This window comes from Drosophila pseudoobscura, chromosome 3 (genome assembly GCF_009870125.1).
Source record: "Drosophila pseudoobscura strain MV-25-SWS-2005 chromosome 3, UCI_Dpse_MV25, whole genome shotgun sequence".
Taxonomy (NCBI): Eukaryota; Metazoa; Arthropoda; class Insecta; order Diptera; family Drosophilidae; genus Drosophila; species Drosophila pseudoobscura.
The window spans coordinates 16585961-16604915 of NC_046680.1; the positions used below are offsets into that span (position 1 = coordinate 16585961).

Consider the following 18955-nt stretch of genomic DNA (forward strand, 5'->3'; position numbering starts at 1 on the left):
TAAATGCTCCTTAATGATCATTGGTTCCCCAGCCACTAGATAGGTGATAATCCTGATGAAGTATGCTTTCGATTGCTCTCCATGGAATATCCCGGTTTTCTAGCAATTTACGAGTAATTGCTCAACTAGCAAAATTGGCTTAAAAACCAAACCAAACCAAACCAATTTCCCATGCCATTTCAATCCCAGTCATGTGTATCAGTCGACCGTGTAGTGGCTCTGAACAAACGTTAAATAAACAACAGAAATGGAAATGGAAAAACCTGGCTAACCAACAACTAAATTGACTGACTGGCTCGAGGGAGAGTGGGGGACGAGCTCTACTTGTCAATCAAATTGTCGCCGGGGCTGGCACGCAAATTTATTAAATCGATATGCGTCAAAATTGAAAGTGGCTGGTTGGTAGAGGGTCAGAGGGGGCCATGTTGAGTGGGAAATCCCCGCGTGTCAGACAGCTAAGAGCCCAATGCAAACATTTGCATTGATTGCATTTCGTTCGACAAGTAACAATTCTCCATTGGCCTTGGCAATGGCCGAGCAAATATTTGAGTGTCGTGAAAATCGAACAGTTGTTGTCGGTCGCAGAGACAAAATTTGGCCCAAACAAAACTGCCCCCGCCCCAAGGAAGCCGTGAAAGAGACGCCGAGTAGATCCGAGTGGGCTGCATAAATTTATTGTTATTACAAGCGATTTTCTAAAATAATTAATAGCAAGTGTGTGTGGGGAGGGGTATCTGTGGCTGTCACGGGCAGAAATCACAATTACAAGAACGGTTACATTTCCAACAAAGGAAAATGGGAAATGGGATTCGGAATGGAAATGGGAATGGGAGAGGTAGAGGTAGAGGGGGGAACGGCATGGTGTCCGGCAATTGTGCATTTTGTCAATGGGAATTAAATTGGCAGTCGTCGACTCTCAGAATGTCACCTCACACCAGCGGCAACTGACAGAACAGAACAGAGCTGAACTGAACAGAACCGAACTGAGACTGGTACTGGGGCTGGGGAAAGTGGTACTGAGGGTGCTCGAAACGACAGGATGTCAAAGTTCCTGAAGGGACTAAGCCTGGGTGGTTCAATTGTGGGCATGTTGAGCGGTCTCCGCCAGGCAGGGCGTCGCCAGCGGATTCGATCGTTCAGTTGGCTGGTCATTCCCATCATTAGCGCCTGTACGTGTCAAATTGATGCTGTTATTGTTCTCCGAGAGTGAGTGAGTGAGTCTGCCTGTGTGAGTGTCTCCATACTTGTATCCGTATCCGTATACGAGTGCGAGTGCTGGTATTGGCCGTGAGTACTATTTGACATTTAGCTTAGCCGCGGGTGACAAATTTAATGGACGCGCCGAGGTCCAACCATCTTTTGTCAACTCACGGGGCACAGGGGTGGATTTATGGATATTGTAGGGTGCTATTGATTTTCTCTAGCCGTAGACAATCCATTCAATTATTTGACTGTCTAATTACTGTTCTATATTCCCGACATTTGGCATAAATATTTGGTAAATACAGGCCAAAAATTAGAACAATGAACAATGGCATTCAGCTGGCATCATTCCACCGCAAGATAAAGGACTTAGGAGATTGTCGGCTCAATGGAGTTGAACCCTTTCCTGACATTCATCCCATATGGATGACGATGACGGCGATAAGGATGACATGTGCTAAGGCGCTGAAAATCCCTATTTTTGTGGTCGTGACAACCCCAACTCACGCACAGAAGATTTCCCCAAGGGGGGGGTAGGTCAACGATTTTGATTTGGTTTTTAAGTTCCAGAAATTGTATTCGAATTACATTTGAAGATTCACCAGAAGAAGCCACGGCTGATAGCCCCGCACACACTCCAGCCATAAATCAATTAGTTGCGGACACTTTTCCAGGGCAAATCGAGCTCGTAAATTATAAACTGTGATGCACACAAGTTTTGAATGAATAAGTGTGCGAGTAAGCCCCAACACAAGGTAGCCACAGTATGCATTTGGATCTGTACGAGTATTACCTGCAGTACATACGTGTGGCTTCCATGACGCTTTGACCATATCTTAGATGGCCAAGCTTTGGCTTTGGCTGTGGCTTTGGCCCTGGCTTTGCTCTCATATAAATTATTTTTGATTGATGTGGCTCGCCAAGCCCGAGCACGTGCAGCTGCCTCGTTGAAATTCGTCAAACAACTCACCGGAGCAGAGACTCGAGCCCAGAACCACAACCGTAGAAACGGAGACTCTCCAGGCGATGATGATTAAAATGCAGCCAAGGTTACGTGTGGCGTCCAACGAAGAACTGACAAAATAACACACCAAATATATATGTATATTTTAATTGTCTCGGTTTTGGGCATTTGTTCAAGTGAATATGAGTGGTGTGGGGCAGTGGGGTTCTTCCTGCATAAACAATATGATTTTTGAGTTCTTCGAATTAACGAGCCAGCTACGTGCACGGCATTCTTCTGGCAATTATATGAATTTCTCTGAACGATTCTCGGTAATTTATTGTACGGAGGCGCACTCGTACTTCTACTCGTAGCTCTGGAGCTGAGGGTTTACCGTAAACCAGTTTAGTGACGCCTTGTAACAGTTCCTGGGAATGCGGCCAGCTACTAAATGAAAACTTCTAACCTCAGAGTTCTGAGTTCCATCTTCGGGGCTCGGGACCTGCACGTGTCTAAATTGAAGGCACACTCTCTGGCTACGAGTGTGAGTACCTCCCCCTGCTGCCACTCTGCTTGATTGCATTGCAGTGAAGGCCTTATATTTCGGAGGGTTCTTAAAGTGCCGTAAATGCGATTCAGGTGCGGCTTGCTACCGCTCCAGTTCCTGCTCGACTCGTAGATTCATCTAGTTGCTGGTTTTATAGGCCTGGTCGGGGCTCGAATGTAATTGCTGTTATTTTCACTGCTCAGTGCGTGGCCTTCTCGGAATTATTGCTTATACTACTCGACTCTGTGACGGTGCCTGGGGCTTTCCCGGTAAGGTGGTCTTAATCATGGAGTGCGATAAACGAACGGTCACCATTTAATGCAGCTCGTTCTCGAGCCTAACTTTATGTCTATCGTTTTTCTGGTGCAAAAGGCAGCTGCATTCCCACAGCGTATTGAATCGCATCGACTGGCCTCAGTTGTGCTCTTCTTGGCTGGAACTTCCAACATTCACTGACTTGCCCGAATGCTTCTTTCCTCGGAGGTGTTTCGAAACACTGTCTCGATGTGAAATATTCTCCATCGCTCCGGGAATGGGAGCCATGCCTCTCCTAAGACAAAGGACTGCCTTCGATTGCCGGCCGCTTGTTCAAGTTTAATTGGAAAATGCAAAATGCAATATTTGTCTACGGCGGATGCTGCTGGTACTGGCCCTGAATGGTCAGAGGCACTGCTTCCGTAGATGGAAAAGGCAAAGGCAATGCCATGCACAAGGCATGGGATACAACAATCAATAGATCAAAACTGCACACGAGGCGCGCTTCTTTGCTTCCCATTTCACTCACTCGGAGAGCAGGAGACGCCAAGAGCCAACACAAGAAACAAAATATTGCTCGGCCAGCGTGAGCTTCAAAAATCACGCAAGGACGAGGCAAAAATCAACAGGAAAATGGCTCTGCACCGCAACCAGAGCCAGAGCCAGAGCCTGAACCTGGCCAAAGAGTGCCCGTAGTAGTGGCCATGGCAGGCAGGTTGGCAGCAGGCAGGCGGTGGCTAAACACAGTTAGAGAAGATTGTGCAACAAACAAAACGGAGGCAGCAAAAACTGCAACTCGCCTGCATTGTTTGCCCCTCGATTGGAGAACGAGAGTGTCCGCCTGGACCGCATGGCTCCCTCACTTGCCCCCAGCCCAGTCACCTGTTTTGGCCAGCTTGTTGGCAGCCCCAGCCCCAGCCCCAACCCTAGTCCCCTTCCAGGTCCAAGTCCTCGGCCACTTCCCGCCGAGTTGATCGGCGGGTTTGGCCAACTTCTTTCTGCTCTTATGCTCTTGTGCTCTTCCTCTGGCCGAGGCGGCTGTTGTGATTGTGTGCGGCATAATTGCATGCGATTATGCTGCCTGCTCAGCTGTGCAACTTGCATCATGGGAGCAGCAGCAGCAGCAGCGCAACCAGAATAACAAACAAGTGCAGTGCTAGTGGCAGTGGCATTGGCAGTGGCAGTGGCAGTGGGGGACTGCTCCTTAGAACATCCTGATGTTGTTTCTCCAAATATAAACCAATGGATCTCACTTTAGCCCATCTAATCTGTACCATCTATAGAAGACATTACATCTATCTGATTGGACTGGGAACGATTTCAACTACAATTGGGTTCTACACTTCTTCCAATTTTCAAAATTCTGGCAGAAGATGGCCTGTTTATTTATAGACACAAATTCCAATTACAAACTCTGAGATAAGAGTACTGCCAGTCGTCACACATGAGACTCCCCCAAATGCAGGAGCAATCGTACCGAAAAAGCGACCTGAATCGGCCAGTCATTGATCCGATTACTTTGTTGCACCGAACTTTGTTGTCCGGTTGGCGTTTGTTATGAAAAACTGATCAATACTTATTTGAATATGTACGTTGATGCAGTTTGATGAATTTCATCAATCAGGACGCGTTTGTTTAGAAAGTTTCGCTTAAAAACGAAACCGTGAATGTCCAAAAAGTAGTCAAAAGAGCTGTCCTTTGTTCGAGCTCCATCAATTTCGTGCGGAAATGGCTCATATACAGTGTGGGCCTGTGAAAATAAAAGGCCAGAGCGGCTCCACTGTCCGGCAACTGCTCGGAATCGCCATCACTATCCCCACCCAATACATTTCATCTCCTTTCGCCCTGTGCGGCCCGCCTGTCAATTTCAGCTGCTGCTCCTGCTCCTGCCTGGCACCAAAAATTTGTTTTTAGTTCAATTTTTGGTCAGAAATCCTGTGTCCAACCGGCATATTTTATACCGCCGACTCTGCGGCCGGCCTTTTGCAGCATTTGCCATTTGCACAATTTGTTTGCTGCCCCAGTCTTCTGTCCCCCCCCCGATGGTATTTCGGCTCTGGCATCCCTCATGACGTATTCCCCTTTTGAGTGGATGGGGCCCAACGGATAACGAAAAGCGGAGCCGGCAATGGCCTTTTCTATTGAACAATGGCACGGGTGGAAATCGGCTCCGGCTGGCATTTGCGGATCCCTGTCCCCTGTCCCCTGGCCCCTGTACGAGCTTTAAGTCCGGACACTAATCGAAAAATGGTGCAATGCCAATGGCAACGGCAGGGGCAACGACTGTGGCAGTGGCAGTGGGGCACTTTGGTAATTAAACTTTGCCAACTCATTTTCTGGTGCTGCTCTCTAATTATTTATGCATACATCATCGGTTCCGCTCATAACAATCATCAGACAATTTATCGCGCAATTTAATGCATATTTGAATGCACTGCCTCCTCGGCCATAAATGTGCTTTTTAGTCGTAAATTGAAACACAATATAGCACTGAGCGACGCCAGAAATTGAGAGATATCTGAGGGATAACCTCTGGCCTTCGGCCATGCATATTACATATATGAATAGATTGCGACCGTTGCCCCGATATGGGGACACTAATCCTCCAGAGATACTCGTACAATAGTTCGCTCTTGGTGGCCTGCCACTGGGGCAGATAAGAGCCTGAGCATTCAACTCGTTCTGGGATTGGTCCTTATCTGCAGTCAAGTTCTGTATTTGATGGCACATGAATGAATCGCTGTGCCTCAATGGAGATAGCATGGCTGAGGACATAATTAGGTATTGAAAGATCTTTCTGAAGAAGTTCAAAGTACGAGCATTTCTAGATTCATTATTCTTTATTAAATTGCATAAATTGAATTTAAATATAGAGAAAATTCATAACGTTTCCATTAAAGTAAAGTTGAACAAAGTTATCTGATAAATACAACAAATAGTTTCACACATGCAGGTATTTTCTGAAAACAAAAGTGTCCTCCAGCATTCAGAGAGAACTGACTTAAACCTCACACTCACACTCACACTTACTGTTTCACACACGGTACGGGTGTATTCATCTGCGGTAGAATATCTGCTGTGTTGCTGCTATTTTTACTACCAAGCACACACACACACACCCTGAGAGGGAAAACAAGTTGAACAAGTTTCCGACACCTCAACAGCAGCCGAAATGAAACAATGCCAATGTGCTGGCTCTGGGCCGGTAGTGAAACGAGCTCCGTTCCCAGTTCCCCGGCGATGGATGGCAGTTGGGAGTTGGAATGGGGCTTGGACTCGGACATGGGAGAGCTCCTGCTGCCTTCGACACTATTAAGTGTGCCTTTGAAGATTTGTTGCCAGCAGCAGGAGCAGGAGCAGGAGCAGTAGCAGGACTCAGACTTGGGGGCCGAAAAACGTCTTTCGGTCATGTGTGTGTCCGGTCTGCGCGCTCCTGCTACTTCTAATGAAAAAGTTCTTATGAATAATAAATGCATTAAAGAAAGTTCCATTCACAAACAAAAGTTTTGTTTGTGGGGCACACACTGGAATGTTTAAGGGACAGGGAAGCATTTATAAATATTACATTTTGCGTAGAAAACTCCAAAGGTGGCAAGTGATTCATTCGACACTCGACGAGTTCTGCAGGCGGCCTTGGCCTTACCCCTGCCCCTGCCATGCCCCACACACCGCACACGGCGACGGGGCTATCGTAAGTATCCGTAGCGTCTAAACAGTCTCTGCAGTCACGGCTTGGCTTGGGCTTGTCTAAACAATCGCACACTAAAAATAACGCCAGCACTCGTGCACTTTCAATTGCATTCAAAATGTATCTCCGAGTGCGTTCTGCGTATCTGCCGATGGGCGAGAGCGAGGGTGAGTCTGGGGCCAGAGTCGGAGCCTGTGGCTGTGGCAATGTGTTAAACATCTTTTGGCGTTGACAAAATCGCATGGCAGGCGCTGTTCGAGTATCTCCAGTTCCAGCTGCAGCTGCGGCAATTAGAAGATGCAGTGCGATGGGAAAGTATCTGACGGATATGCAAGCGGCGTTGGCTGTTGCTGCTGGCTTGCTGGCGGCGCGTGTGTGAGTTGATAGTAACAATAACATACCCAAATGGAGGGATGGGTGGAAATGGATGGAGGAGAATGACAGACAGAGAGGGAGAGTATCTGGCACTGTCAAAGAGAAGAGAGGGAGAGAGAAACTTCTAACGTGCATTTTTCCATACAAAAGTGTAATGATTTTAGAGTGAATTTTTGTATTGCCTTCCTGATTATTTAGCCAAAAATGGAAATTAAAATGCACTTTCATCATCTGAAGATTCGTTTAGTATTGAAACTCTTTTAATATTTTATTATTTGTTGGTCCGATATTAATTATTTACTGATATAATCTGTTTTATTTTGAAAAAATTCAAAGAGAATTTCCACTCAAAATTCTCAATCCCTTTGCACTCAATCTCTCTCATTTGGAGCTCTCTCTCTTGACGGCACACTAGCGCCAATTGGCCCCGCGGTGGCGCCAAATGGTACTAAAACTACCGAGAGAGAGCGACAGAGAGTGAGTGAAAAGGCGAACCCGAAGCAACCACCACACGAGCACGAGAACATGCGTCCGAACATCGGGCGGAAAAGACTCGTTTGAAACGAGTCGAATCGGCTGTTTTGTACCAATTTCCACACGTTCGAAGCCTGAAATTGAGTCTCTCTCGGCAGCGCTGGGGCTGTTTTCGGCTTCTCTCGGCTCTCTATCGCTCTTTTTCTTTTATTCAATGTTTCAGCCAATGTTTCAAGAGTAAAAACTTCTACGCTAAAAATGAACACTTCCATTCATGTCCAAATTCTCGCCGAGGCAAGGTCGTTACACGCGCTTCTGAAATTTTGAACTGCGCGGTTGCTGCCGCGCGTCGTCAACGAATCGTACGGACGTGGTGTGACCCAAACGCCCAAATTGAATTGAATTCGAAAAATCCACAAAAATGAGAAACAGCATTTAAGAGCAGTGCCAGTGAGAATTTCCATCGGAAATTGAATAATACGAAAACCAATACAAATACACGAAAATATCCAAGAGAAATGTGCGAACAGTGAAACAAGAAACCAGTGAAGTAGTAGAGAAAACCAGAGAAAACCCCAAAATTCCCATTAAAATGTCAATTCGCGAGTGAGAACCAGAGAAACGCAAACTACTCCCTAGAACATCTCAGAGAGATTCTGCTCCCTGTTCCCCCAAGAAATACCCTGAAGTGCAGCCGGAATGGAGTTCCCGCTGCTGCTGCCCCTCGTGAGCGTGCTGCTGCTTGGTAGCGCCTCGGATTGGAGCTGCCTGGCAGCACTGGCGCCCAAGGAGAGCGGCGACAACTCTGCCAGTGCCATGCTGGGCGGAGGCGCTGGCTCCGCCTCCGTCTCGCTCTCGGGCGACTATTCCTCGCTCCTGTCGGCCGCCATGCCACCCGCATCCGCCGACGACTCCTCGCCAGCAGCGCCCGCCCACAGCGGACCGAGCAACCAGTGCTCGTGGACGTACAACGGCACCAGCTCCGTGCACTGTGCCCTGCGGCTGATCGAGCGCCAGCCGGGTCTGGATCTCCAGGGAGCCGATGGCAGCAGCCAGCTGACGATCCAGTGCAGCGACCTCTACCTCTTCGAGTCCACACTCCCAGTGGCGGTGTTCGCCCGCCTGCAGACGCTGGAGACGCTGCGCCTGGAGGCGTGCAAGCTTCTGCAGCTGCCCAACAACGCCTTCGAGGGCCTGGGCACGCTCAAGACGCTGCGTCTGAGCAGCCACAACGCCGAATGGGGTCCGGCCAGGGCGCTGGAGCTCTATCCGGACTCGCTGAACGGCCTGAAGCAGCTCACGGAGCTGGACATGAGTGACAACAACCTGAGGGCTCTGCCCGCGGGCTTCTTGTGCCCCGTGGGAAACCTGCAGGCGCTCAACCTGACCCACAACCGCATCCGCACCGCTGAGCAGCTGGGATTCGCGGACATGAACTGCAGCGGGGGCAGCGAGCTGCAACTGTTGGACGCCAGCCACAACGAGCTGCGCTCCATCACGGAGAGCTGGGGCATCTCGCGGCTGCGACGGCTGCAACATCTCAACCTGCAGCACAACAACATCTCGGAGCTGTCAGGGGAGGCGCTGGCGGGGCTCGCCTCACTGCGGATCGTGAACCTAAGCAACAACCACCTGGAGACACTGCCCGAGGGCCTGTTTGCCGGCTCCAAGGAGCTGCGCGAGATCCATCTGCAGCACAACGAGCTGTACGAGCTGCCCAAGGGGCTGTTCCACCGGCTGGAGCAGCTGCTGGTGGTGGACCTGTCGGGCAACCAGCTGACCTCCAACCACGTGGACAACACGACCTTTGCGGGACTGATCCGCCTCATCGTGCTCAATCTGGCGCACAACGCCCTCACCCGGATCGACTACCGCACCTTCAAGGAGCTCTACTTCCTGCAGATCCTCAATCTGCGCAACAACTCCATCGGCCACATCGAGGACAACGCCTTCCTGCCGCTCTACAATCTGCACACCCTGAACCTGGCCGAGAACCGCCTCCACACGCTGGACGACAAGCTGTTCAACGGCCTCTACGTGCTCTCGAAGCTCACGCTGAACAACAACCTCATCAGCGTGGTGGAGCAGGCCGTGTTCAAGAACTGCTCCGACCTGAAGGAACTGGACCTCAGCTCGAACCAGCTGAACGAGGTGCCGCGCGCCCTCCAGGACCTGGCCATGCTCCGAACCCTCGACCTGGGCGAGAACCAGATCAGGACGTTCGACAACCAGAGCTTCAAGAACCTGCACCAGCTGACGGGGCTGCGGCTGATCGATAACCAGATCGGCAACATCACAGTGGGCATGTTCCAGGACCTGCCCCGGCTGAGCGTGCTCAACCTGGCCAAGAACCGCATCCAGAGCATCGAGCGCGGCTCCTTCGACAAGAACTTCGAGCTGGAGGCCATCCGGCTGGACAGGAACTTCCTCTCGGACATCAACGGGGTGTTCGCGACGCTGGTGTCCCTGCTCTGGCTGAATCTCTCGGAGAACCACCTGGTGTGGTTCGACTACGCCTTTATCCCGTCGAATCTCAAGTGGCTGGACATCCACGGCAACTACATCGAGGCCCTGGGCAACTACTACAAGCTGCAGGAGGAGATCCGGGTGAAGACGCTAGACGCCTCACACAACCGCATCACGGAGATCGGCCCCATGTCCTTACCGAACACCATCGAGCTGCTGTTCATCAACAACAACCTGATCGGTAACGTCCAACCCAACGCCTTCGTGGACAAGGCCAACCTGGCCCGCGTCGACCTCTACGCCAATCAGCTGAGTAAGCTGCAGCTGCAGCAGCTCCGCGTGGCGCCCGTGGTGGCACCGAAGGCCCTGCCCGAGTTCTACCTGGGCGGCAATCCCTTCGAGTGCGACTGCACTATGGACTGGCTGCAGCGGATCAACAACCTGACCACCCGGCAGCATCCCCGAGTGATGGACATGCCCAACATCGAGTGCGTGATGCCGCACGCCCGCGGCGCTGCAGTGCGTCCGCTGAGCGCCCTGAAGCCCCAGGACTTCCTCTGCCGCTACGAGTCGCACTGCTTCGCGCTGTGCCACTGCTGCGACTTCGACGCCTGCGATTGCGAGATGACCTGCCCCCATAACTGCACCTGCTACCACGACCAGATCTGGTCCACCAACGTGGTCGACTGCGGGGGCCAGCAGACCATGGAGCTGCCGCGCCGCGTCCCCATGGACTCGAGCATCGTCTATCTGGACGGCAACAACTTCCCGGTGCTCAAGAACCACGCCTTCATCGGCAGGAAGAACCTCAAGGCCTTGTACGTCAACGGGAGCCAGGTGGCGGCCATCCAGAACCGCACCTTCGCCAGCCTGACGTCGCTGCAGATCCTCCAGCTGGCGGACAACCGGCTCCAGACGCTGCACGGCTACGAGTTCGAGCAGCTCTCCTCGCTGCGGGAGCTCTACCTGCAGAACAACCTGCTGGCCACCATTGAGAACGCCACCCTGTCGCCCCTGGTCTCGCTGCAGCTGCTCCGCATCGATGGCAACCGGCTGGTCACGCTGCCCATCTGGCAGCTGCACGCCACCCACTTCGGCAGGCGCCTGCGGTCCATCGCCCTGGGACGGAATCAGTGGAGCTGTCGCTGCCAGTTCCTCCAGGCCCTGACCTCGTACGTGGCGGAGAATGCGCTGATTGTCCAGGATGCCCAGGACATCTACTGCATGGCGGCGCCCAACACGGCTGGCTACGACGCCAGCTCCTACGACAGCAGCTCCTCCGAGGGATCCCTGCAGAAGCGGGAACTGGACTTCAATTCGACGGGAGCCGCCTGCACGGACTACTACTCGGGCGGATCGATGCTGCAGCACGGGATTCCCGAGTCGTACATTCCCCTCCTGGCCGCCGCCCTGGCTCTGGTCTTCCTCCTAGTCGTCATCATCATCGTCTTCATCTTCCGGGAGTCGCTCCGGATCTGGCTGTTCGCCCACTACGGCGTCCGGGTCTTTGGCCCGCGCTGCGAGGAGTCCGAGAAGCTCTACGACGCCGTGCTCCTGCACTCGGCCAAAGACTCGGAGTTCGTGTGCCAGCACCTGGCCTCCGAGCTGGAGACGGGCCGTCCGCCGCTGCGTGTCTGCCTGCAGCACCGTGACCTTGCCCACGATGCCACCCACTACCAGCTACTGGAGGCCACACGGGTCTCCCGTCGTGTCGTGATCCTGCTGACCCGTAACTTCCTGCAGACGGAGTGGTCACGTTGCGAGCTGCGCCGCTCGGTCCACGATGCCCTCAGGGGACGCCCTCAGAAGCTGGTGATCATCGAGGAGCCGGAGGTGGCCTTCGAGGCGGAGAGCGACATCGAGCTGCTGCCCTATCTGAAGACCTCGGCCGTGCACCGTATCCGGCGCTCGGACCGCCACTTTTGGGAGAAGCTGCGCTATGCCCTGCCCGCCGACTATCCCACCTATCGCGGCAACAACTACACGCTGGACCACAACCACGAGCGTGTCAAGCAGCCCGCCAGCCCAGGCCTGCTGTACCGCCAGGCCCCGCCACCCGCCTACTGCGGCCCAGCAGAGGGAGGCGCCCCCAGCGCCACCACAGCTCCAGCCGAGCAGAACTATTCCACGGCGACCACTGCCACCCCCAGTCCCAGGCCCCAGCGACGCGGAGATCACCACGGAGGAGTCTCTGGCTCTGGTGCGGCTGCCGCACCGCATGGCCATCACTTGCACGCCCAGTACTACCAGCACCACGGCATGCGGCCGCCCTCGGAGCACATCTACTCCAGCATCGACTCGGACTACTCGACGCTGGACAACGAGCAGCACATGCTGATGATGCCCGCTGGCCCCGTTGTCTCGTTGGAGGGGACCCCCAGGGCCCAGACCTGGCGCCCCAAGCAGCAGCAGCAACAGCAGCCGGGCTTGCAGTCTGGCCCATCCTCAGTGGGTCATGTGGCCACAATGGGACCCAGTGGCAAGACCCCACCACAGCAGCAACAGCAACAGCAGCAGGCAGTCGGATCTGGCCAGCAGCAAGGTCCACATGTCCAGGCGTATCTCGTCTAGAGAGGAGCAGCAAGAGAGGGAGAGTAAGAGTAAGAGGATACAGAATGTGGCATTCTGAGAGAGTGACAGTGATTTCTTTAGGGACTGGTTCCTGTGCATAATTTTAATTACTAAAATATGTGCGAGTTAAGCTAAGAGATTAGAACGAGGGGAGCATGAGCACTGAGAAGGAAGGAAGGAAGGGAGGGAGAGCAGATGAGGAGAAACTATCCAGAGATTTTAATGTTAGACCCATCCACATACCGAAAACCCCCAGAAAACAAGCAGCAGGAAGCGCCTACAAATACTTTGTTTATCCAGTGTAAAGTCATTTTAGATGCACTAAACAAACATACGAGTACTCGTAGACATAGGCACACAATGCACACAGATACAGCTACAAGATACAGATACAAGATACAGCTGCATTTAGTAGCGGAGGAGAGCCAAGCAGGGAATGCAGTGGTAATGGGAGTGTGTGTATTCGCAGAGGGCGAGGGGGAAACTATGTTAGCACAATGCCATTTCAAAGTTTTCAAAGTTTGCCACAGCAAAAGAAAGTTTTCCCCCACACGACTCCTGCCCGGGCTTTCATTTGCTTAGCGCTGAGAATGGCTCTGGAGAATTCCGGATAACTTTTTAATATGGTTTTAATCAGTTGGACCGAACTATTTGGCATCCGAGGCACAAAGATTCATGCTCTCGGCTGAACTTTGGAGAGCCCTTGAAGCTTAGAAGTAAATTGATTGTTCCGAAAAGTGGCTTTCTGCACGCCCAACCCCTCAGTACGAGTAGTGTCTGGCGTATCGATTTGTAAATAGCTCCCACTACCATAAACAGCATTCATAGTTATTTAAATACCGATAGATATACACACATAAATACATAGATACAGGCTCGATGCATTTGCAGATATGTAACCATAACCGTATCCGTATCCGTATACGTAACCGAAACCGTAAACTTATAGCGATAATTTAGCAACCACATTCGAGTGCACAGGTATGATTCGTTCGAATAATGCACAGCAGCATCCGAAGGCTCAGAGATCAGTTAATCGGTAAATGGAATCGGTGTGGTTGCATGTGTATAAAGCATTCATAATTACTTAGCTAGCAAACCGAAAGGAGGACTCATGAATCTCGAAGCTCGAAACTCGAATCTCGAGTGGTTAACTACAATATACCAATACGCAGAGACAGGCAGGCGGGCAGACAGACACAAGCTCATTTTAAACACTACGCTTACCAAACACTAACGATAATTGTAATGCAACTTTTGCCCCATGGCGTATACACAATATTCATACCTACATACATAAAATACATAGAGATACATACATATATGTAGTATGTATTATTCAGTGAATATATATATATATATAAATGTGCGTGACTGTGTAAAGTAAAACTGCTATTAGCGAACTGCATGAGGTTTGCTCCATATATACCATATACACATACATACATACATACGATATATATATATCTATATCTATATCTATATATAGAATACCCGAGAAAATGTTTAACAACTGCCTAAAAAACATATGAGCATTTATTTCCGATTGCAAAACTCGCCTACTCGTCATTAGTTAAGCAAAAATCAGTTGAAAACTATCGCCAGAGTTGGAGATACAAAGAGGGTTCCTTGCGGAACTCCTACGGAACGGACGGAAGGACGGACAGACACTTGTACCAGTATGAAAGCCCAAAACTGTTATTTATTTTTATCATTTTGTAATATACCGCGATAAGTTGTAGGTTTAGTTCTTTAAGACGACGATTGATGGCGCTCTATGATAATGTATAACCTTTGGATAATTCAATTTTGTGAATAATAACTATTTATATACTATATACATACATCTAAATCTATGTACGACTACAACAACAAAACAAAGATATTTTTCCGTGTCGCCAGCGAACAATGCAAATGAAATGAACAACTTTTTTAAAACAACTCTTGACTTTTGCCATCGTACTTATTGGGTTATTTTCTGTTGGTGTTGCCTGGAAAGGGAATGGGTCCTCCGTTTTCAGCTGGCTCTTTGCTAATTTAATTCATCATGCACATGAGTTGCTGTTTTGTAATCCTCACGCACTGGTCGGTCGTCGGTCGGCGGCCTGTCAAAGTCAACCGAGCAAACGTAGCTCAGATACAAGCCGACAGAGTGATAAATCATTTTTGTTTTTCTATACGGCTTGTACTGTACATAGATACACGCAGCCACGTGTGTGTCTGTGTCTGTGTTTGTGTCTGTGTGTATATAAACCGAGATACAAATGCGCATCGCGTTGCAGAGGCAACCCCCCAGTCCATCCATCCATCCATTCCCGGCTGTCTATAGCGCCTCCACTCCATAATGGTGGCTGTGCGTCTGTCGTGTTTGTCTGGTTAAATGATGGCAGCGGCACGTCGCTGTATCCAATTGAAGGTTAAAAGAAACACACTCACACTCTCAACATCTACCTAGTCGGAGTGGATTTCCAAGATGTTTTTGGCATTTATGCCAAGCGGAGCTCAACTGCCAAGTGCTACATTTCGGGCCAAAGTGATCCAGAGCCTAGATGTAAATACAAAAACACCAGAAGAGCTCGGCGTGCAGAGAGTTTTCCATTTGAAGTATCTCAATTTCTCACATCAGTTGCACTTGATTTCGGTTAACAGTCGGAAGAGAGTGAAAAACAGAAACGATTGAACGGTTTTTGGTTCCCCCTATCTCCATCGGAACCCCATTCAAACCCCGATCCAGATCAACAACTGGCAAACTTTTTTAATTTGCTTTCATTGAGGTTGCCCCACTCTCACAGCTCCCCCTGTCCAAGTTGCAACTAATAGAATTACAAACCACACATAGAAAAGCACACACACCCACATGGTACTCTTGGCCGGCTCCATTGAAGGGCGGAGCGTAGCTCCGAAATGCGTATCAGTATCTACTCGTACTCGCAGATACAAATTTTTCGGACGCGCGCTGCTACTGCACCGCAATGTACGGAGGCAGAAAGACTGAGTGAAATCGGAACCAATCTGGGGGAAAGCCCTAGCTGAGGAATTTTTTAGAAATTTCATTTAACAATTTCTTAATTGTTTGCAGATACGCATCTGGCGTTCAGCCACTTCCAGCACTTTCGGTGAGAAAAGACTCTGGGGAGAGTTGTTCCTAGAGTTTTTTGGGCAAACTTCCGAAAAAAATCAATAATTTGGGAAAATTAGCCAGCACTTTAAATCAATATTGAAAGAGAGAAGGAAGCTACGGGAACAGTCAGTGCCAGAGCCAGATATTCCATATTACTTACTTACGGGACGAACTGATCAAAATTCAATACGTGTTGCAAATATCGAATTTCCATCAAAAACGAAACAAAAACAAAACAGTCATAAAAAACATTCGAGGGTGGCTGCTGCTGACGCCCTTCCCGTACGTACTCGTACATGTGGCATCGAGGGGGCGCAAAAAAAATATAGGAATATATGTACACGTATATGTATGTTTTCAAGAATACTCCTCTGTATTTGTTCGAGTGTGTATGTATAGGCATGGGCCGGCCTCGGCTCGCTTATTATGATAATAAATTTTTATGCTGCAAGAAATAAAAGAGAGTGCAGGAAAAAAATTAAATAAAAAAGTATCAGTCGCCCACACACACGCTTGTCTGGTGAGAGATGGAGAGGAACCAGCAGACGAGTGTAGCTCAAAGTGAATTAAATTGAATTGAAAACTGTTCCCCAATAAAAGGCCCTGTTCAGGGGCAAGTTTAAATGCTTTAGTCGGACCCGAACCGACCCGACCCGGACCCGGACTTGGGCCTCGATGTCAGCACTTGCAATCAAATTATTTAAATGTAATAAAAAAGGTTCAGCAAAATATTTGCTTTGCCGGAAAAAATACTCAACGAAAAGTTGCCGGAATCAAATGTGGGCCAGTCATGGCTCTGAACAGTTTTGCCATTAAGACCTGCTCAATGTCAGACTTCAGTCAGTCGAATGGGTGGCAAATACACATACATATCTATAAGGTAGCTGCCTCTTCTATACAATATATACACGAGTATTGGTACATATATTATGTCATACATAGGCGAGTGGGAAAATCGTTTTTCGTCACGTTCTTCTCGGCAGAGCGCACAGAAATAGGCAAATAAATCTGTGCGAGCAACGGGAAAAATGAAATGAAATGCTTGGTCAGGTTTTCCATGTACTACAATACACTGCAAAATATATATGTATATCCAATGTAGTATATATAAACAACAATTTTCATTCTCTAGCCGATAAACAACGACCCAAAGGTGATAAGTTCATTTTGACAGCTTGCAAATCAAAGTGTCTCTATGTGTCTCTGTCTCTTGGTTTTCATTATTCTTCTGTTTTCACTTTTATTTCTGGAAAAATCAATTTGGGCCCAGACAATGATTGAGGTTCTTGCGTGGGCGTCCCATCAAATGTTTCCAGTTTCGCGGAAAATCCTTCAGCTTTAACTATACCAGGAGGTTGATGTGTCCATCATGATTTAGTTATTGGTAAACAATTACAACGTTATAAGGAATTCGTATATTTTCTGGGGAATCTACATATATGAAGACATATAAATATAAATACTCGAGCCAAAAGATTCCAGGAGAAATTTAGTTGAACAGTAGTGGGATTATTCAATTTACAAGCCTTTTGACTTTATTAGCTGTAGCCCGCATTCCCAAAAAAGATGTACTTCATGGTGTACAAGTAGTTTCTTTATACTCCTGCATAGCTCTGGTTCTAGTTCTAATGAGCTTTATAATGCTGGCATAACAGCGGCAATGCCACAAGTGCCAGCAAACGAATTACTCCAGCAGCTGGAAGGATGTCCTCTGAGTCGCGTCCTCACAAACCTCTCCACGCAATAACTCTGTATGTTTGTCATAATTTCACGTCCATTGTCAGGGCTTATTCAGCGTCGCATTCAGCATGGCGGCAGACGGGAGACGGGAATGAGAACATGACACGAGTATAAGGACTACATTTAAGGACAGGAAGACAGGCAGGCTGTGTCCTGGTTGGTGCGTCGTGTCTCCTGTTCGCTGTTCGCTGTTGTTGAGGTTGCCGTTGCCCCTCCTCGGCGTAATTATTTGCTTTGGCTTTCGGGGTTCATTTACGAGTACTCCACCAAAACGAAAATACCCCAAAAGAAGCGACACACAGATACACAGTTTGCATATGTATGTCGTGGCTTGTCGGGGTTTTGTGTCTGTATCTGCATCTGTGTGTTGTTTCTGCCTTTCGCTGGTGTGTATCTTTGTTTGTGCACATGTGTTTTAATTTGTGTTTGTTGTTTTAACGGCAACAATAAAAAACTGTTACACTCGTGTCACCGCCGCAGTCCGGAGTTATCCTCCAGCGCTCCGTAGTGCCCCTCTTCGGAGTGGGTTCAAGCAATTACAAATTATGGCCCAGTCCTTGTGCGCCCCAGTTCCCGTTGGCAGTGCCCGTTTAGGGTTACCTTTTTTAATTGTTTTTCCAGTGTTGGATTTCCCTGCCGCCCCCCAGGTTGCGTTGTGGGTGGTGCAAAGGGTTTTCAGTCGCACTTTGGCTGGGCATAGTGGCTCTGCTTTATGTGGGAATCCCTAATTATGAAACATAGCCGAAACTACTATTTATCTTGCTTTAGTATCCTCCTCAAAGCAGCCCTAACCCGTGCCCAAACCCAAGCCCGACCACGAACCCCGACCCCTGAGAAAAAAATCAATAAACTCCTTTCGAAAGCTTTAAAGTCAGGCCGCAGAGCAGCCACAGCTCAACTCCACATTATGGATGTGCTCTGTCATTGGGCCTCGTAGCAGAACTCTGGCAGGGAAGGAAGGGCATGGACATGGACATACAAACGAACGAACAGAAAAAAAAACAGGTTTAATGAGCCGGCTGCTCCGGTTGATGGAGGCCTTGCACGCAATGTCCAGACGAGGACGACACCCAACATGTCCTTTGCTTATTAAATATCGTGAGCAAGTGTTGAAGTTGCCCCAAGACCAGGTCCGAGAGCGAGAGCCAGAGCAAGCAGAGAATGCAGTACGCAGGAGGCGGGAAAAACGCAGACAAAGCAAAGTCAGGATAGCGACACACGCACACACAGCTACGCTTCACTCGGAGGAGCACAGACGGAGCAGGATATTAAGGACACTGGCAAGGAAGAGGGCATAAAAAGCTACGACTCGGTCACGACCAATAAGATGGAAGACAATTCAATTGAAAAAATCAACGATCGATAATCTTTACCACTGACCGCACACACACGCTCCGGTCCGGCCAAAGTCGAAGTGGACTTGGGGTCCTGTCCATGCCGTCAGCTAGTCAGTTGGCCAAGCCATCCAGCTATCAGCCACACTCCTGCTGCCTTAAAGACTTTAACACTAAGCTGCTAGTGCTCCAGTTCCTTTATTCTTCTTTCATCCTCACTGGTCATACCGGGCACTCG

At 49.4% G+C, this 18955-nt stretch overlaps 1 protein-coding gene across 1 annotated transcript; it reads left to right on the forward strand.

Moving 5' to 3' along the window:
* The first annotated feature begins 7703 nt into the window (after positions 1 to 7703).
* Toll-7 (Toll-like receptor 7) lies at positions 7704 to 14463 on the forward strand. The gene has a single exon (XM_001361406.4). It carries the CDS (start codon positions 8185 to 8187, stop codon positions 12520 to 12522), a length of 4338 nt encoding a protein of 1445 aa, XP_001361443.3. The 5' UTR covers positions 7704 to 8184; the 3' UTR covers positions 12523 to 14463.
* Positions 14464 to 18955: the final 4492 nt, after the last annotated feature.

Coding starts and splice junctions, on each gene's coding strand:
- Toll-7 (XM_001361406.4), top strand. CDS start 8,185: ATGGAGTTCCCGCTGCTGCTGCCCCTCGTGAGCGTGCTGCTGCTTGGT.